The following is a 20,117-nucleotide window of genomic DNA, read 5'->3' on the forward strand; positions in this document are numbered from 1 at the left end:
GGAGAATTTCATCATGCTATAAATTTTATTTAAATGGGATCCAATGTATGGTCTACAAATCTTAAATTTTATTTAATATATGACTGGGCAAGTGGTTCATATTATCATCTTTATTAATTGGAATCTTCTTTTGTCCTTTGTGGTGTGTTTGGTAGAATAGTGAGGGTAAAAATAGAAATGATACAAACATATAGGTTTATTTTTGTACCTTATTGATAATTTTTTTATTCTATTTTTCATCCGTTTTTACTATTTGTTTCTATACTTCTTTTGTTTTATTTTCTATTTGTTTTCTACTAAAGAAAAATATAAGCTTTTCGTGTAAGTTCGAGTTAATCCTATTGTTTTACTTTTTTTCGAAAGCTTCTTCATGAACTCTTTGAAGTCGTTTTCCTTTAACTTAAAAATATATATAAGTTTGAAATCAATTTTCTGAAGCAATTTTCCCTTCCTAACAAAGATTGCATTTTCTTTCTATTAAGAGACGAGATGTTGAAGTCTTGATTATTGCCTTTGTTTTATTTTTTTAACCTCAATTACTTTTATACGAACAATTAATTCTAAAATGCCCCAAATCCATAAAAAAAAATTATAGTATTCATTTGTAGTTCATATTTCTTATTCTTCAAAGGTTAATTCATGTTTTCTCATTTTTTACAAATGATAACATTTAGATATATAAACAAAGAGAAAAACAAGTATGCTACTAATTCCTTCTCTCACACTACCAATTTTCAAAGCAAAGTGCACGAAATTTCGTGTCGTGTCATTTCTAACTAAAACTGCAGTTTCAACAATTGCCACCGAAACTATCCTGTTTGGGCTATTTCTTTGTGGACCCCATCATTTCTTACTACACTTCACATATTTTCAATTCCATTCCTACCCTTTTGGATTTTATTTGAAGTTGTCTTGGTGGAGACCTTCCCATGTGCAGCTTACATGTGTTGTGGTATGGGGTCTTTGAAAACTATGGTGAATGTGTTGCTTCGCTGTTGGTGAGGTATTGGGAAGGTGGTGACGATTTGCACAACTGAAGAACTCTTTGGGATCGTGGAATGCAGTATGATTCTCATTTTCATGGTGCATTCTTGGTTACCGGAAAACTTGATCCAGAATAGGCTTGGGAGGAGTAAATTGGTTTTCGGATGATTTCAGAGTAATAGTATATGGTTTCGGAATATTGATTCCATATCAGTTGAGTTGATTGTAGTTCGTGTTAGTATTATGGACCTTCTTTTAGTACCATTTAGTATTGTGAGATATTATTCTTCATTTTGCTATATAATTAACCTTTTGTAAGGTTTGAAATACACACTGAAATAAAAATATATCTTAGTGTAGTTGTGGATGTAGGCATAAACATTGTATACTCAACCATGTTAAATTTTTGGGTCATTTATTTTTTTTTTCTTCTTTTGTCTTGTTCCTAACTAGGTATCAAGAGTCAATTTCTTAGTATGCTTTGTAGTTGTAGCTTTGTCCGATCTTCTACATTAGAAAAGATTTGTTTTTGTTTTTCTTAACAATCTGATTTCGAGAAATAATGGAAGCTTTCTTCAAAAGTAGCACAACAATGACATGGGAAGAAGGAAAGGTGAAGATTAGAAGTTCAATGGTAGTGACTTTTGGTTTTGGAAGATACAGATAAAGGACTATCTATATAAAAAAAAGTTGTATCTATCCTTAACAGGACATAAGCCAGATGACATGGAACGGTTAGATTGGGAGTTGTTAGATCGACAAACACTCGATGTAATCTAGTTGACATTAGTCAAGAATGTTGCATTCAACATTATGAATGAGAAAATAACGGTAGATTTGATGTAGACGTTGTCAAATATGTTTAAGGAGTCATCTATAGTCAATAAAGTGTATTTGATTCGCAGGCTAGTCAACCTAAAAAAGGGTAAAGGTATCTCAGTTACTCTTCATATTAATGAATTTAATACAATTATTGCATATTTGACATCATTGCAAATAACTTTTGATGATAACGTGTAAGCGTTAGTTTTATTATCATCTTTTCTGGATAATTGGGGTGCAACTATTACTATAGTTAGTAATTGTGAGAGTAATAGGAAGTTGAAGTTTGATAACATTTGTGACTTGATCTTAAGCAAAGATGTTTGCATGAAAATATTAATGGAATCTTCTACTTCTAATTATAGTTTAGCATTGCGTACTGAAATTAGAGGAAGAAGTAGCTAGAAAGGTTATAATCAAGGCCGAAGCAAATTAAAGTCTAAAGGCAGATCATAAACAAAAGTCTGAAATGATATCACTTGTTGGAATTGTCAGAAAAATGGTCACTTTACAAATCAATGTTAGGCTTCAACGAAGAACAACAACAAAAAGAAGCAAGATAATAATTAACTATAGCAAATGCAATAACTGATGAAATTATACATGCATCGATATGTAGTTTAGATAGTTCCATTGATTCATGAATTATGGACTAAGTTGTATCATTTCATACTCCACCTTCCTTAGAACTACTATTTAACTACGTTTCAGGAAAGTTTGGGAAAGTCTACATTGCATATGGGATATCTTTTGATATTATGAGAATATGTGATATTAACTTCAGAACCTCTAATGGAAGCTTGTGGACTTTGAATAATTTCAGATACATTCCTGCCTTAAAGAAACAATCAATATCTATAGGGTAGTTGGATAATGAGGGACATTACACTACTTTTGGAGAAGAATATTGGAAGGTAATGAAAGGTAAGCTTGTGAAAAGAAGCAAGGATCTCTTTATATGATTGTAAATGACGATATGATACTAGTCATAGAAGTTGGTTATAGTTTCTTTTTTTGACATCATTTAATTAAGCATATGAGTGACGTAATGCCCCAATATAGGGTGTCATGAGTCATAATTAAACCAAAATATTTCAACATTCGTATAACACAGAACCATATTTATAAAAACCTCAACATTTAAAATGTGTGGAAATAAATCAAATCATATTAGTTCCAAAAGCATTATCAAATTTCATAGTTTCAAAATTAATGAAAATATCCAATAAAATTATAATCCAATTACATTATCCCAAAAGTTTGTATCATAACCAACTTCAAATAACCCCGAGTTTTTTTTCATTCTTTCGCGTATCTATCATGCATTTAAAACATCTGCAACATTCTCTGCTCACGTATAAACCATTATATCATCATCACAACAATCACAAACAACAACAACAACAAACAAGTACAGGGTAAGATGCCATTAAAATAAACCATAACAATACAAAATCTGAATATCAAATAAACACTACATACTAAAAAACATGCAAACTCCATCCTCATTGTTGTTAACCTTTCGATCGTTAATCCTTTAATCATGTCAACATCATCATCATAAATTTCTCAACCCTCATTATCATCGTCAACATTCCCATGCAATCCATCAATCTATCACCTCATTTACCGTATCACTATCATCACCATTATTGTCATAATCAAGAACACCATAACAGCATCATCATCATCATTAACCTCATTACGAGCATTACTAGCATAATTGTCAAAGCGGTGTAACAAAATGTTTACTGTGAACAATAAACCAAGAGGGGTGAATTGGTTTCTTATTGAAAATGTGTGCCTTTAATAATTTTCTCTTATTTTTAATTCTTTAGTAGATTATTTAAAACAATAGTAAGAGTAAGGAAGAGAGAAATATGAATAGAGAATTATATACTGGTTCATATCACAAGGATCCTACGTTCAGTTGTTAATCCCAAACAGAATTTAATGTTTCACTAGCACGAAACCAATAAACTCTTACAATCACACATAAAGATGAGTTTAAGGTTTAGAAAACGCCTTTCTTGTTACCACAAGAGATGAAACAAACTTCCCTTGAAGGCCATAAGGGATGAACACCTCCTCCGATTGCTTCACGAAGGATGAACACTTCCTTTGAATCTTCAAAAAGGATGACAGGCTTCACTCAGCAACAACAAAAGCACTCAATCATAATCTTAGTGAAAGTTCTCGCTCTATGCCAACATCAGGTTCTCAAAGCCACAACACAAGGGTTACACAAACCCTAGATCACACTTATCACAAAACAAAATACTCATATATGTTTTTCGTGTTTTAGAATGAGAGTCTAAAACCAATATATAAAAATCTCAGTCAAGGACAACTCCAAAAATCCATTGTTAACTTTTTCTCGCGTGATAATTGATTATCCACTTATGGTAATCGATTATGCATTTAATAAATGCACAACAACAAAAAACATGCCAAAAAACTCCAACGGCTAGTCATGATAATTGATTATGATAAGTCTTAATCGATTATGGATAATTAATTATCATAAGGTGGTAATCAATTATTCGAGAGACAAAAATATGAGTTTTTAGCAACCTTTAAAAAACTCTTAGTGATAATCGATTATTTTCAGTTATAATCGATTATTGTAGAGTTTATGTGACTCCAAAACAAATTTTAAAGAATACATTACATGGAATCAACAACAAATGAAGTCCTATACATAAATCTACTTAATACAAAAGCTTTAACAGATAAAACAAGTCTTCATGAAGGTCTTCTTGCAACTTGAGCACTTGAGATTTGATTTGAACATCATCAAAACTTCTAAGTTCAAGATTTTGCTAACAATCATCACTAGGAACATCATCAGGAAAGACATCAGTCACACTCCTGTAACCAACCTCACACATCCGTTATACCGAACATGCCCGTCCGAGTCGTCCCATTCTCATGACTAAAGGACCTGTTTCCTTGTTCCGCAAGGGCTTATGAGTAAAAACATCGGCACATCGCATACCGGTAAGTATACTCAGCAAACAAGTTGGAGTCCAAGCAAAACATCATTCCCTTATTCCTGTATCGCACGATCGAAGAAGGTGCAACACTCAAACACCATTCTCTTCCCACATCCACGACCAAAGAAAGCCTTTATCCAGCATCGTACGGTCGATATCACCAAACTTAAGATTTACTAGGCACAATAAGTAGACACATCCATCACCTCAACATGCATGTCCCTCAACAACATAACTTGATACCACCCAATAACCTTGTTTAGAAATTCACTCTCTTATAAAAGGCATTTCCAAAAAATTCCTTGAAGTATCTGAAAAACACTAGAAAACCGGGGGAGGGGGGGTTGAATAATGTTTAGGCTTAATACCACTTTTGGTCCCTAGTTTAGGGGGTTGTGTTCAAAATGGTCCTACCTTTTTTAAAAGGTAACAATTGGTCCCAACTTTTGAAAACACTGTCCAAGTTAATCCTTTTCACTAACGGCGTCAAAAATTTAACGTTGGAGCTGCTTCCCTAGACTAAAGTTAATGATGTGTCAGTGTTAAGTGATTGTGTGACATTAATAGATTTATTAAATTAAGAAAAAATAAATTGAATCTAACCCTTCATGCGCTGAGTGTTCCTCTCCCTTCTCAACCCAGTTAACAGAGCATTGCACATCTTTGTTATCATTTGGGTAAGCTTAAAAGCATTAGGAAAAACTCCATGCTCACACAGCTTGGTAACCAATCCCACAATTTCATTACCAGTAAAGCTTCTTCCGTGGCTTCCCCAATACCCCAAAAACAACTTCACCTGTGAAATCATCGGGAGGAAAATTAGAATCTCGTTCAAGCATTTCGTCAATCACGTGGAGGGCATCAACCGTTTATCTAAATCAAGTATCTTCTCCTTTAGCCTCTCAGCCATAGATCCCAAAATCACTACTTTGGGAGGGCGCAGAGTCTTTGCTCTTCCAGTAGCAACATTGCTCTTCCAATGCCTCTTAAGAAACCAAAAGTAATTAAGCCTATGCCATACTTTATTTCTGCGTTTTCTCTAATGGCACAAGTATTGATGAATATTATTTCTGCACTCTCTGGAACACTCACAACTTCACTGTAACGGGCTTTCCCATGATAAGGGACAAAAATTAGGTCTTTCCCATGAACATTCTCATGTCATTCTTCCCCAAGTGACAACTAGTAATATTAAAAAAGAAAAAAAAAATCGTCTTTTCATTCAATTCATCGAAACTAAAGTGAATCTGAAATACCCACCAAACAAAATAAAATAAAATTCCTGTAATAATAATGGTTTGAAGGTGTGTTGGAGGTGTGGGTGTGGGTTTTGCTCTTATGATAGCACCGATTTACTCGGCAGAGATTTCCTCTGCATCATTCAGGGGTTTCCTAATGTCTTTGCTGGAGCTTTGTATCGGCATTAGAATCTTACTTGGCTACATATCGAACTTCTTCTTGGGAGAATCGTCGGAACTTTTGGAAGAAGAGTCAACCTCTTGCTGGAAATGGAGGAGCTTTGATTGCACCAACATTGTTTGGAAATATTACGGCGCCTAGTCTAGTTAGGGTTTGGGTTCCTCCATGTTTAACCACTGCCACGTTATTTATATTTTCTTTCGCAATTTTAACCTCAGACAGCCATGCAGTCACATATAATAGACATGTCATTCTTTTCAGTGCAGGGTAGCAGCTCCACCGTTAAAAAATTAACACCGTAAGCAAAAAGGATTAACTTGGACAGTTTTTTCAAAAGTTGGGACCAATTGTTACCTTTTAAAAAAGGTAGGACCATTTTGAACACAACCCCCCAAACTAGGGACCAAAAGCGGTATTAAGCCTAATGTTTATGGAAAACTTTCACAACCCTTCTGATATAGCACGTTATCGAGCTCTTGAAATCTTCTTTTGAATAATTGTAAGCTCAACTTAATAGAATTTTATAATAATAACTTTTAGCGTGCTATTCAAAAAATAGATACGACAACGTTTTGTTAAGAACTTCCTTTATGAAATAAATCGTTTAGCTTGGAAGATTCTTATGTTTGAAAATAAAGCACAACTGTAGGTTTTAACAAGAGGATCATTTAACTAAGAGAAGAGATAATTGCATAAGAGATTTTATACTAGTTCACTCCAATTGAACTACGTCTAGTCTGCTCCACAGAGGGTTCCACTATAATCTTCACTCGATTACAAATGAGTATTAACACCAAACCTGGTACTCAACAACCCTGCCTAAATTTCCTTTGAGTATTTGTACCACTCTTGGTACTCAACAACCTGTCGAAATTTCCTTTGAGTATTCGAACCACTCCTGGTACTTAACAACCTTTGCAAGATTCCTCAACTCAACTGAGTTCAGTTGTTAGTGTTTTAATTCTTTTCAGAATTGTAATCAACGATTGCTTACAAGTAGTTCAGACTATATCTCTCACTGAGAGGATTTGAATACAATACAAAGTAGTCTAAACACTCACATGTGTTTCTCTCTTCTCTTTTACAATAGTAAGCAATATGATAATGAAGCTTGATATTATCACTTTCTCTTTTTCTCTTCTCTTCTCTTTTCTTTAGCTTAGATGTATTATTTTTCTTGAGCCTTTCTCTACTTCTTTTCAGGATGAATATATCGTTGTAAGCTTTGTTTTCTTAAGATATCCTCTTAAGCTATCCTCTTAAGTTATCCTCTTGATTTTCTTCTTGAGAGATATTCTATTTACAGGCTTCATGGATATATGTTCGTTAGATTAGGTCTGTAGCTTGATACTCGTGTTTTCCCTTTCTTCTTTGCATCAGTCAACTTGTCAGAGCAAGCATGTTTTTTCAGTCCTTTGCTTGAAGTAGGTTGTACGATCTTTTTAGACTTTGCTTCAAGTGAGGAACATTATGTGAATATCTCCTTTGTCTCTAACATCCACTTTTTGATATTTCTTATCACTTTTGTTGTTTTTGAATGTTGATCATTTAATATCATTTAATGCTTGCTCATAACAACAAAATGTTTTTGATTTCCTACCATTAGGTAGCATTTTGCAATTAACTTCTTTTCTCTAAAGATACCAAGCGTAGATATATACTTCATCATAAGATGAGGTACTTCTTAAGCTCATGGCATCGTTTAGTCAAGTAAACGCTTCTTTAACTTTTGTCTCTTTTATACAAATAGCGTTTAGCTTGCTTAAGCTTTCTTTTATATTTTAACAATTATGTCTTTTACCGTGTTTTGTCAAAGACATTGCTTCTTCCTATTTGTTTTTGAGAGAAGTTGAATACCTATTCTAGGTATTAAGTGTTTAACTAAATCTCTCTTAGACACTTCAGGTACAACACCGTTTAGCCATGCGTTTGGGTGTTTTGACCTAGATGTTTTTCTATTTCCTAAGACCTAAGTATTTTACTATGTTTTTCTATGTTTGGGGATTTTGGTTCTAGGTTGTGTATGTTTGGGGTTTAGGCTCTAAGTCTTGTGTTTTCACCCTAAGTTATTTTCTGATTATTATTCCGTTTTAATGTTATTTGATTAAACTTCAAAACATGAGAGCTTCTCGGCGTATAAATGATTTAGTCTTTAACAATCTCCCAATTTTTTATGTTTAACAAATACATATTTAAACGATGTAATCATTCTTAGTTCAACTTTTAGTTTTAAGTCTTGTGTGTTTTACATTTTTCTGTATTTATCTTTCGCATGATGTTAGTCAACATTGCATATGATAAACGAATAAACGAATATATAAATTTAATCAACAGATAAAGAAGGTAAATAAATAATAAATATAACACATAAAGTAAATAAACAACAACCGATAACTTTTATTAAAACAAAAAAAAAATTACATGATGTAAACATGGACTCCTAAGATGAACTCTAAGAATCTAGAGAAACTCTCCCTAATTCTATGCTATCTTAACTTTTGGTGTACTCCCCCTAAGTACATGCTCCTAGATGTTGACGCATATACTATTTCTCTATTCTCCCCCTTATTTGATAAACATCAAAAGGGAATGAGAGAAAGGACATCACAGCCCAACAAATAAAGATTAAGGAGAGTGGGAAGGAAGGGAAACAAGTAGACATCTGATCAAGATGTACAAAAAAGCAAAGGAAGGAGGACACGAGAGGAGAAGAGGTGAAGATGTCAGCAAGATGATCTTTTGTGTTTATATATTGTAAGTCCACAGTAGCCTTGCTAACATGATGACGTATGAAGTGATACTTGACTTGAATATGCTTAAGTGTGATTGTAGTCTTCTAGTTGATTCTTGATCCATAAGAGTTAAGAGTAGCAGTATGCAATCGATATATACTCAGCTTCAGCGGTTGATAACGCAATTGTGTTCTGCATCTTGCTCAGCTACAATACTAGGTTTCTTCCAATGAAGTGGCAACCTCCACTTATACTTTTCTGTTCAACTTTATCTCTAGCAAAATCAACATCACAATATCCTTCAAGATCAAAACTCTCACTCCTTTTATAGCACAGGTCAAGAGATGTTGTTTCTTTTAAATAGTGAAATATGCATTTAACAACACAATGATGGGTTTTTCTGGGATCTGACTAAAATCTTGCACAAAGACAGACACTGAACATAATGCCAGGTCTAGACTTGGTGAGACACAAAAGTGAACCTATCATTTGACGATAAAGAGTATTGTGTACTTTTCTTGAGCTTTCATCTAGCCATAGGCTATTCGTTGGATGCATTGGAGTCTTCATCTCCTTGGCATCAACCATTTTGAACTTTTTGAGCAGCTCCTTGATATATTTGGTTTGGTTTATGTAGATCGCATCGTCTTCTTGCTTGATTTGTAGTCCAAGAAAGAATTTTAACTTGTAATCATACTCATCTCAAATTCTTCTTGCATCATGGTCGAGAAGTCTTGGCATAACTTTTCATCGATAGCACCAAAGATAATGTCATCGACATATATTTGAATCACTATGAAACTTTGATTGACATTTTTCCTAAAGAGCGTGGTGTCCACTTGACCTTTCGTGAAACCATTCTTAATAAGGAAGAGAATTAACCTTTCATACCAAGCTTTGGGAGCTTGCTTTAATCCATATAATGCTTTATTAAGTCTGAAGACGTGTGTGGGATTTGTTTGGCATTCAAACTTTGGAGGTTGTTCCACGTATAATTCTTCCTTAATATCGTTGTTTAAGAATGCACTCTTGACGTCCATTTGATATAGCTTGATTTTTTTGAACAAATGATAAGAGAATGTGAATGGCTTCTAACCTTGCTACAGGAGCATAAGTTTCTGTTTAGTCGATTCCTTTTTGTTGATAGTAGCCTTTTGTAACCAGTCTTGCTTTGTTTCTAATGACATTTCCATGTTCATCCAACTTGTTGTGATAGACCCATTTAGCTTTGAGTACGTGCTTTCCATGAGGCAGGTCAGCAAGTTCCCATGCTTCGTTTTTCTTGAATTGATCAAGTTCTTCTTTCATAGCTTCAATCCAAGAACTGTCTTCAAGAGCCTGATTGACATTTAATGACTCGATTTGGGAGATGAGAGCAGTGGTTGGTGGCTTGTGATACGATCCTGTCCTTACGTGCTTGTTCAGACTTCCAATAATTTTCTCAGAGGGATGATCTTTGGTGATTAGACGATGTAAGCTTTTTGGCTTCCTTCTTTCTTCACTAGTGTCGTTGAGTGACTCTTCATGTTGATTCTCGACTTCATTGTTGAGATTTTTTGATGTGTTCCCTTCCTTCGATGTGCAATCATTTACCTAGAATTTGGAGAATGAGTCATCTAGCTCTGACTTACTTTGGTCAGGCTTATGGTTAAATTTTACATGAATGACTTCTTCAACTTTCAAGGTTCTAGAGTTGTAAACTCTAAATGCTTTTGAAGTTTCTAAGTAACCAAGCATGATTCCTTCATCACTTTTGGAGTCAAACTTCCCTATATTATCTTTAGTGTTTAGTACAAAGCATTGATAACCAAAAGGATTAAAGTAAGAAATATTTGACCTTTTGTCCTTCCATAATTCATAAGGCGTTTTGTTAAGGAATGACTTAATGCAAACTCTGTTTTGAATGTAGCAGACAATGTTAACTACTTCTGCCTAGAAGTGTTTAGGAGAATTAAAAGTGTTTAACATAGTTTTGACCATCTCTTGTAGAGATCTATTTTTCATTTCAATGACCCCNCCCTAGATTGGTAATCCAAAAAAAAAAAAATAACAAATTTTGTAATATAATAATATAACTTAAAAAAATTGAATGGGTTGGTGAGTCAACTCGACTCACCATGAGTCTAACCCATGTGAACCAGGTTCTTAGTGGATTGGGTTTAAAATTAACGTATATTGAAATTTCATCTTTTTAAACCCAATCTGACCTAAACTCGTGATGAGTCGAATTAACTCACAAATTCGAACCCGTTTTGACAGCACCAAATATGTGAGATTGTTGTGTTTAAACATGTCCTGATAGAATTGATATTACCAAAATGTTTAATGAAAAAAAAAAACAACCTACAAAAAGAATACGACCTATAAAGAAATAGATATTGTTGTGTGAATACATTTTCTAATTTATTTATTAATATTTTATAAACATTGATTTTTTTAATTTAATCATTGGTTTAAGAGGTTAACTAAATAAATCAATACCAAAATTCATATGGTTTAGACATGAATTGGACTTTTCCTAATCTAATATTTGAATATAACTTACTTAATTTAATATTTGAATTTTGAATTTATTCATAAACATTAATAAGATTAATAAAGAATAAAAATTTAATCTTAGAAAGTTATATGCAAAACAAGGAATTATATATGACAATTTAACAGAACTAAAAAAAATGGGAAAAATGAATGTTCAAATTTTAACAAGAAATATTGAAGTTAATAAGATATCTGACATAATATGTATACAAAATGTAGGTGAAAAATAAAGTGTATTGTTATAACAAATATATTAATTGATTATTAATTATTTATATTGATAATTATATATTGCACAAATATGTACAAAGTTTACTTATATATATAAATACATACTTTGAAGTAATTATTTATATGCACTATAATTTGGTTGAAACCTTTAACCATATATGTGGTGATAATAGATTATAAATTCATAATTGCTAAATAATCAATCCTTTTCACATATTAATAAAATAGTATTTATTCATTATGTATAGAAAAAAAATTAATTAAAAAAATAATTTTTTGTGAAAAAATTGTAATATATATATTCAGAGTATAAGAAATTCTTGGTAAAAGAAAAAAAAAAAAACGTGAACACTCCACTAATAAAAAATATTAAAAAAATATGGTATTTAGAATACCAAGGATGTCTGATGTGTCGTTAATCAATAAAAAGTAAATAAACACCATAACAGTAAAATTGCCTACTTAACAGGGAACTAGACCATTTAAACGTTAAAGTAGTTGTTACTCTGAATTGAATCTTTTGCCTCGGATCTGAAGCTTATGTCTCTAATGTTACTTCTCTATCATCCTACACTGAACTCTTGTGCTTAAAATGCTTTTGAGAATTGTTTTTCCCCAATAACCAGACAAACATTATTTAATGATTCAGGTTACTTGGATCCATGTAGCAAAACTAAAAGCAAAAGCAAAGAGTTTTTTTCCCTTGGAAGATCCAAGCATGCATGCACAGTATTAAAATTTATTCCCTTTTGTTTTTTCAATCTTTCCATTTTCTTCTGCTTTCAATCTGCTTTTCATGCTACAAAAGAAGAAAGAGGGAGCGAAAAGCATAAAAGAGAAGGCAATATATATATATATATATATATATATATATATATATATATATATATATATATATATATATATATATATATATATATATATATATATAAAAGTACAAGCACAAAGATAAAGCCTCGAGCAAAGATCAAAGATCAGAAATGACCATGTACATGCATTATTATTTCATGAATGATTGCTTCTGATCACTATTATAGCATGATGATGAATAATTGACACTGTTGCAAAATTATTACTGACTAAAACTTTCATAATCTTTAACATTAATTAGTACTAATTAAACAGTGAAATAATTGTTTCTGAAGCCAAAACTTAAAATAACAGGAACACATGTTGGAAGTACTAGACTGCAATAATGTTATACCTGGTAAGAAGCAACAAAGGATGGATGGATGAATTAAGGTGGAGGTTGTACAAAGTTACAACAGTGTCAGATACTAATTAATGATTAATTAATTAATTCCCATAGTAGTGGGGAAGGGTTAAAAAAGTGGGTGAAGGGGGTAATAATAAGAACAAAAGTGCTGAAGATGTTTTGTAGTATCTGTTTGTAGATGGTCTGAAAAGGCAAAAGGCAGCCCTTTGGGTGAAACCCCAAAAACAGCAACACATAGCAGTGCTCCATCTATCGTTACCCACACACACTGACAGTATCAATCCATCAAAGGTGTGTCACCAGTGCAGTGCTAGTCCATGCTCAGTAAGTATCACTGACCACTCAAACAAAATTGATGCTCTCTCTTACCATTTTTTTTTTATATATAACAAAAATTATATTTAGATATATAATCTATCTATAAAGTAATTTGTTTAAACATCTGTTTGAATGCTAAAACAAACTTTACTATATGATCAATAAGTTAAGATGAATTGAAATGATTAACATGTTCTTTAACAAAAGATTAGTTATGAATATCTATCAATTTTTCAAACAATATCAGTCTCTCTTTCTACTGGTATATGTTTCCCTCTTTCTTTTTCTCTGCGTGATATCTATGGCTATGCAAATGCAAAGTTTTGAACAGTAGAATCTGTGACTGCCCCTGTCTGCATGTCTGTCTTTCATCTGCAGTCACTGAATACTCTTGACTAGCTCTTGGTGACTCTCTCTCTCATTATCACAGGAAAAAGTAGCATGAAAAAGAAAACGTCCTTTAATTAGATAAGACTGTCACTTCTGCCATTAAATGCAAGAACCTTAGCTTTCATTTCACTGTTTGTCTCCATCTTCTCGCACCCTTCTCTCTCTCAAAGAGACAACAGACAAAGGTTCAGTGTCTAATTCATTCACCCAAATCTTAGTTACAACGAAAATCTAACAAAGTAAATAACTACCAATGACTTGTCTCACCTCAATTTTTAACAAATTTTCTATCTGCACATTTCTTAATATTAGACTTGTGAGGTCTGTCTCTAAAACTCAGAAGTGATAGAAAAATATTCCATAACACATCTTCCATAAATAAGTTTGATCATTTTGTTTTATCATTGAGTAAAATTTGATAATCTTATAGCTTCTAAAAACAAGATAAAAGATTCATATCATATTAATAATACAATGGGTTGGTTAAAAAAGTTGTAAGCTTAGCTCATGTCTCTTTTTTTATCTTTTAAAAACCACTACTGAGAAAAAAAACACCAATGGTATTTTGTTTGCTAGATACTTTCTGTGTAATACTAATATAGTTAAAAAGACATTTTTCTTAGTTTTTCTACATTTTATTAAAAGGTTTAACCGTTAACATAGAAAAATATTTTTGAATACAGACCTAGAATGGTATTGTTTATAATGGTAAGAAATAAATCAGTAATTAAACCTGGTAAAGTAGAGAGAAAATGGATGAGAAAAGGTAATTTCAATCCATATTAGAGAATCCACTCTACACTTTATTGTTGTTGTTATTATTAATTAAAACCAAAACCCACTTCATTACTGTTATAACCTTCATCATCATCTTCTAAATCTAGCTCCTCTTCATCTTCGTCACCGAACAAGTCATCCTCTCCAATCTGATCACAACTCTCGACGGTGTGAGGAGCGTGGCCATCACCAAAGGCACGAACATGGTCTTTGAGGGACCTCTTGTGCTTGAAATCAGAGCCGCAGATGCAGAACCAAAGCTTACCACAGTTTTTCTCGTGTGTCCTCCAATCTCCTCTCACAGCAAAAGGCTTGCCACACTTTCTGCACCCAAAAGGCTTTGCTCCGTGCTTCCTCTTGTAATGAGTCTGAAGAGTCCTGAAGTCCTTCAATGGCCTTGATCTCGGATGGTCTATGTTGTTTTTGCAACCCTCAGCACAACAATAGCAGGGAAGCCTCAGCATTGAAGAAGCTGGTTTTGCTCCTCTCAGTGATTCCGGTCCTTTCCTATATTGTGAGCCGTGTCCCCACATGTGCATCTACTTTGTTACAATGCATCAGGGAAATTTGTATTACATACTATTGATTAATGCACCACTCGACCATGAAAGAAAAGCAAATGAAAATATATTCGTGCTCACAAAAATGTTATTTGTCATGTATTTTGGTAAGAGGGCTGACAAAGGTACACAAAAAATGGGGTGGATTGAGGTTAAAATATAGGGAAGATAAGATGAGAAGAGAAAAACAATAGATATTTGATCATGAATAATGTTCAACATTCTTTTGGGTTGTGAAAGGGTTAATTAAATCACAAACTCGTGATTAAAGGTGATGGAAAGGGAAGAGCTAGAGATAAGAAAAGAGTAGTGATTTTGAAACAAATCTCAGCTATTTTCTGTAAGAAAGAAAGCAGAAGCATTCAAAGAAACGTTAACTAGAGAGTGTAATATAAATCTGATAAAAAAGAGGTGGTGTTTTTTCTTTTACATACTTTCTTTCAAATCCTTTTCACCTAGGTTTTAAAATTGATCATGAAATTATGATGGAGTTGATAGCTACACATTTTTGACTGATTTTTTGTGTTTTTTTTTCAGATGTGGTTGATTAATCACCTGCATGTTGTTGAAACGGTTGAACATTTTGTTGCAGACAGTGCAAGAGAACTGGGTGGGTCCGATGAGGATTTGAGCCGGAGAAGGGATCCAGTACTGGCCCTGAGTGGGAGCAGAAGCCAAATGAAGATCAGGCTTGGTGGTGGTGGTGGTGGTGGTGGTAGGACTGTTGGGTGAAGTGGCGGGATTGGGAAGGCCAATGTGAAGGGCCACAGTTACGCCTCTCTGGTCATCAGAGGTAGGGTTATGCTGATGATGGTGCAGAGTGGAAGGGAGGTTTGAGGAGGAGGAAGTGCCTTTGGGGTGGTGGTGCAGTTGGCCAGGAGGGCCAAGAGAGAGGGAAATGGAAGCTTCATCCACCACAGCCTCTTGATGATGATGATGATGATGATGATGATGATGATGATGATGATGAGGTTCCACGAATGCAGTAGTTCCAGGACAGGAAGATATGTAAGAGAAAGGGTGAGTTTGCATGGTTTGATCTTTGAGAAATGGTTGATGGAGTGTCTTAATGTTATTGTATGATATGTTGTGAGAGAAGGTGATGGTTAGGTAGGAGAGAGTAGAATAGTGAGGGAGAGAGGGTTTTGTGTGTGAGAATGTAAGTGGGGACGAGAGAGGCAATAAATAAACAAATCTCGAGGATGTTAACTTTGGCTTCTTGCATTTTCAACATTGAAAAACAGTTATCTAATCAAGAAAACAGCTTATAATATATACCAAGTTTTATAATAATGTTCATGTGAAAAGCTGCAGATAAAACGTGGTCATGCAGTAATCACAGACATCCTTAAAAGCTTTGACACTGTAATTAAAATAGATATCACAGACTTTTTCCTAAAACATTGCAATGTACACATCTAAAATCAACATCAACACTAACCAAAATCCAGCTGGTTTTGAACTTTTCTTTTTCTGAGTTGTATAATTAATTATGAATAAAAGTTTGTATGCGTACGTGGAATGAAGGAAAAATGTTGATATGATGCATTTTGGCGTGTTTGGGAATAGAGGAGACACAGCACCGGCAAAGGAGGAAAGTGTGAGAGGAGCAATGAGGCAAAGGAGGATGCAATGCATAGAATATCGCACCAATATACGACACTATAGTAACAGCACTGCCATAACCTCTTCCTTTCTCTCTCTCTGTCTCATATATATTAGTGTTTCATCCTACCATCAACATTATATTCTCAAAAGCCTATCTACAACTCTCTAAATTCTTCTTATTACTCTTTTTAACTCAAACAGTACCACTTTCTTTTATCTTCTTCAAATTTTCCATGGACGTTACTTTAGTTCTTATGTTTGAATAAAAGTCATGGGAGTAATATCACAATGAGTTCATTTTAATATACAAAACAATAATTTATATCGTATATCCAACTTTTCTTCCTTTTTATTTCCTTCTGATTTCATTCTCTATACCATAATTTCCCATATATATTTTTAGTTTTTCTCAGTTCCTTTATTTACTTTCCATTATCTACATTTACTTCATCTTGTACACGCCAACAATTTCAACGTTTTCCTTAATAATAAGTTACTACATCAAAATTTTACTTCATCCTATGCATTATTTCTAGTTGATCTAATATAGTCTTATCTTTATTGAATAAGAAATCCTTAAAACACTCTCTCGTGCAACATAGCGAATGTGATATATGTGGGTGATTTGATACTAAATGGAAAACCTAACAAATAAAAAACTTTATTAAAATAGATTTTACATAATTCTAATATCATTTAAAAAGTAATGTTTTAAATTTAACCCTATAAAATTAATTTATAATAAGATAAAATTTGTATTAATCTTATTTATCTTCAATATATTTTATACTTATTGAAATCACTAAAAAAGTTTAAAATAATTGCAGAAACTGGTTATGTCCAACAAATATTTACAAATGGGTGGTGAAAACACTCAAATGACATGCTACTCTTCAGTTTTTCCTTCAAAAATTACCCTTTCATCCTTAATAAATATTAAAAAAAAAATAGATCCACACCTCACTTATATATATTATATATATATATATATATATATATATATATATATATATATATATATATATATATATATATATATATATATATATATATATATATATATATTATAAATTGGCCTTATCTCTAGTCGATGAGACTTCCAACACACCCAAAAAGGTCCAAGAAAGAAGAAATATCGCTAGCATATGCTCTAACCTGGCTTTGATACCATATTAAGAAGTGGGATAAAACCTAACTCAACCCCACAAATCGACTTGTAGGGTGAGGTTTGCACCTTACTTATATATTATAAATTGGTCTTATCTCTAGTTGATGTGTGACTTCCAACACACCCCCTTCACACCGAGGTATAGACATCTCGTGCGTAATAGTAGAAATTGGATGATCCAATAGCGATTATATCATATTAAGAAGTGAACTTTTAAACCTAACTCAACTCCATAAAACCATGTTGAAGTTTGCACTCCAGATATATATTATAAAAGCCCACTTCTTAATAATTTGTGTGTTTTAATGAAAAGAAAAAAATATAGACATATATATATATAGTTTTGATATGATGATGTTGGTTTGTATTTGTGATATTTTGGAGGCTAAAATGGAGTCCTTTTTGATAGCCGTAGAGTGTGGAGGAAAGAAAAGGGGTGAATTTGAATAATTGATCGGGGCTTATATTAATATGATGTATGGGTGTTGTGCCCACATTTACTGAGTCTAAAAAGTTGAGAGTGAGTGGGCGATGGCACAGTCCCTTTCCGTTTCAGAGAGAGTGAGAAAAATCAGGAAAAATGGAAAAAGTGAGAGGGTATAAGAAGAACAGAGGGAGTAGACATGGAGAACTGTAGAAGGTGGAGGCGTGTGTGTGTGTCTCTCTCTCCCCCACTTTGTTATTACCAGAAAGGATACTGAGAGCGACCCTGATGTTGATGCTGATAGTGATGCTAATGCTAATGCAACGGAAGTGATAGTTGCACTGTGTAATTACAATCTAAACCACCACCTTTCTGTCTCCACCACCATCCAGTCACAGATTGTAGAAAGAGGAAACATCTTTTTTAATAATGTCGATCTTCTCTCTCACACCATCACCATGTGAAACGGGGTTTTCTCACCAAACACTCATGACATGCATACATTCATACAAACAGACAAATATAGTCTGTCTAATAACATTCTAAGTCATGCTTAAACGGCGAGGTATTATTAGAACAGTAGAAAGAGAAGAAGAAAAAATGTGGAATAATAGTTCACGTGTTGGCACGCCCACATAGTAAAATTTTTGGTAACCCTAGTTTGGATATTAGTTATTGTAATGTTTTGGCACCACTGAGAATCTTTTGCATAAGTACCATCACGGGATACAAATGGAGAAATTCTCAATGTTGGACAAAAAGTCAGAGAAATATGGGATGATTCTTTGTCTTGCCTACTCAATCCATTAATGCGAGCAGGGTACGTGAACAGTTTGCAACTTTTTATGATAATAAAAAGTAAAAATTAAGAAAAAAAAATGAAGGGGACAACATTAATGGGCCGAAGCAAATGGTTGGTGTGGGCCATGTGTTGATTGGACATAGCCCAAAACATAAATAAAACCTTTGATTGACTGTCACACCCATCCCATCACTAAGCATCTTTCTCTAAGCTTTCATTCAGAGAGTCCACCAAAAGGGCTAGTAAAAGGTGAGGTACAACTTCTACTTTCAGAACTTCATCTAAGCTAGGTTCATTATGCCTAGCTTCTTGTAGGGCTCTACCCTATTTTTATCTATGGCTCATATTCAGTTTCCACTCTCCTACACTTTCTAGTTTTTTAATAATAAGAAGAAACTACATATAGCATAATATTTACCAAACACATTACTATTTAAACAATGGAATGAATTAATGACTCCCCACTTATCTCTCATCTCTTTCCCTTTTTGCTTCAAGCTGATTTGATGTTACTCTGATTTTTCCACTCTCCACTGTTCTCACTTGTTTAATGTCCATTGCAAACACCAATTCAGTCAAACTAAATCTCAATCAAATTAAATGACCCGCTTGACCTTTCCAAACTATTCCAAATCCACACAACTTTTCTTTTTCTACTTTAGGTTCTTGGTTCTTATATAATGTGTCATTGTAAATTTCAAGAAATTTCTTTATAGTCAGAACAAGTTATGCATAATTTATAAAAAAACATTTGTTTGAATAACATTCCTTAATAAAAACTTACTGTATCTTTATCTGTATAGCAGTTGTTTCAATTTAATATGCTGAATACATGTCCAACAGTTACTAATGGTTATTGTTTGTTTCAGGAACTGGAAAAATGATGGCAAAAGCATTATTGAGTTGAACTAGGTCAAAATATAATTGTGACAGCTATTGCTGTACATGTTAGCTCTTCCCAACATAATTTAGATTAGTGTTAATTCTATGTATGCTTTTCATGGAAAGGTAGGAGTATGCTTTTTCATTGTTGATAATCACTAAATTATCAGTGAGAGTGAAATCCATATTAATTATGGTGTACACTTTATAATTAAATAATTTAATAGAAGAATATCCCTATCATCAAATA

General features: G+C 33.2%; 1 protein-coding gene across 1 annotated transcript; it reads right to left on the minus strand.

The window, feature by feature from the left end:
- Positions 1-14,294: 14,294 nt before the first annotated feature.
- LOC106776867 (zinc finger protein WIP6) lies at positions 14,295-16,275 on the minus strand. The gene is made up of 2 exons (XM_022775709.1): positions 15,539-16,275; positions 14,295-14,962 (listed from the first exon to the last, which is right to left on the minus strand). Exons 1-2 carry the CDS (start codon positions 16,013-16,015, stop codon positions 14,468-14,470), a joined length of 972 nt encoding a protein of 323 aa, XP_022631430.1. The 5' UTR covers positions 16,016-16,275; the 3' UTR covers positions 14,295-14,467.
- Positions 16,276-20,117: the final 3,842 nt, after the last annotated feature.

Source organism: Vigna radiata, chromosome 11 (genome assembly GCF_000741045.1).
Source record: "Vigna radiata var. radiata cultivar VC1973A chromosome 11, Vradiata_ver6, whole genome shotgun sequence".
Classification (NCBI taxonomy): domain Eukaryota; kingdom Viridiplantae; phylum Streptophyta; class Magnoliopsida; order Fabales; family Fabaceae; genus Vigna; species Vigna radiata.

Bases quoted from the DNA above. Each gene is read 5' to 3' on its own strand.
- LOC106776867 (XM_022775709.1), bottom strand. From the start codon at position 16,015: ATGCAAACTCACCCTTTCTCTTACATATCTTCCTGTCCTGGAACTACT. The intron at 14,963-15,538 runs GTGATTAATCAA...GTAACAAAGTAG, and splicing joins ACCGTTTCAACAACATGCAG to ATGCACATGTGGGGACACGG.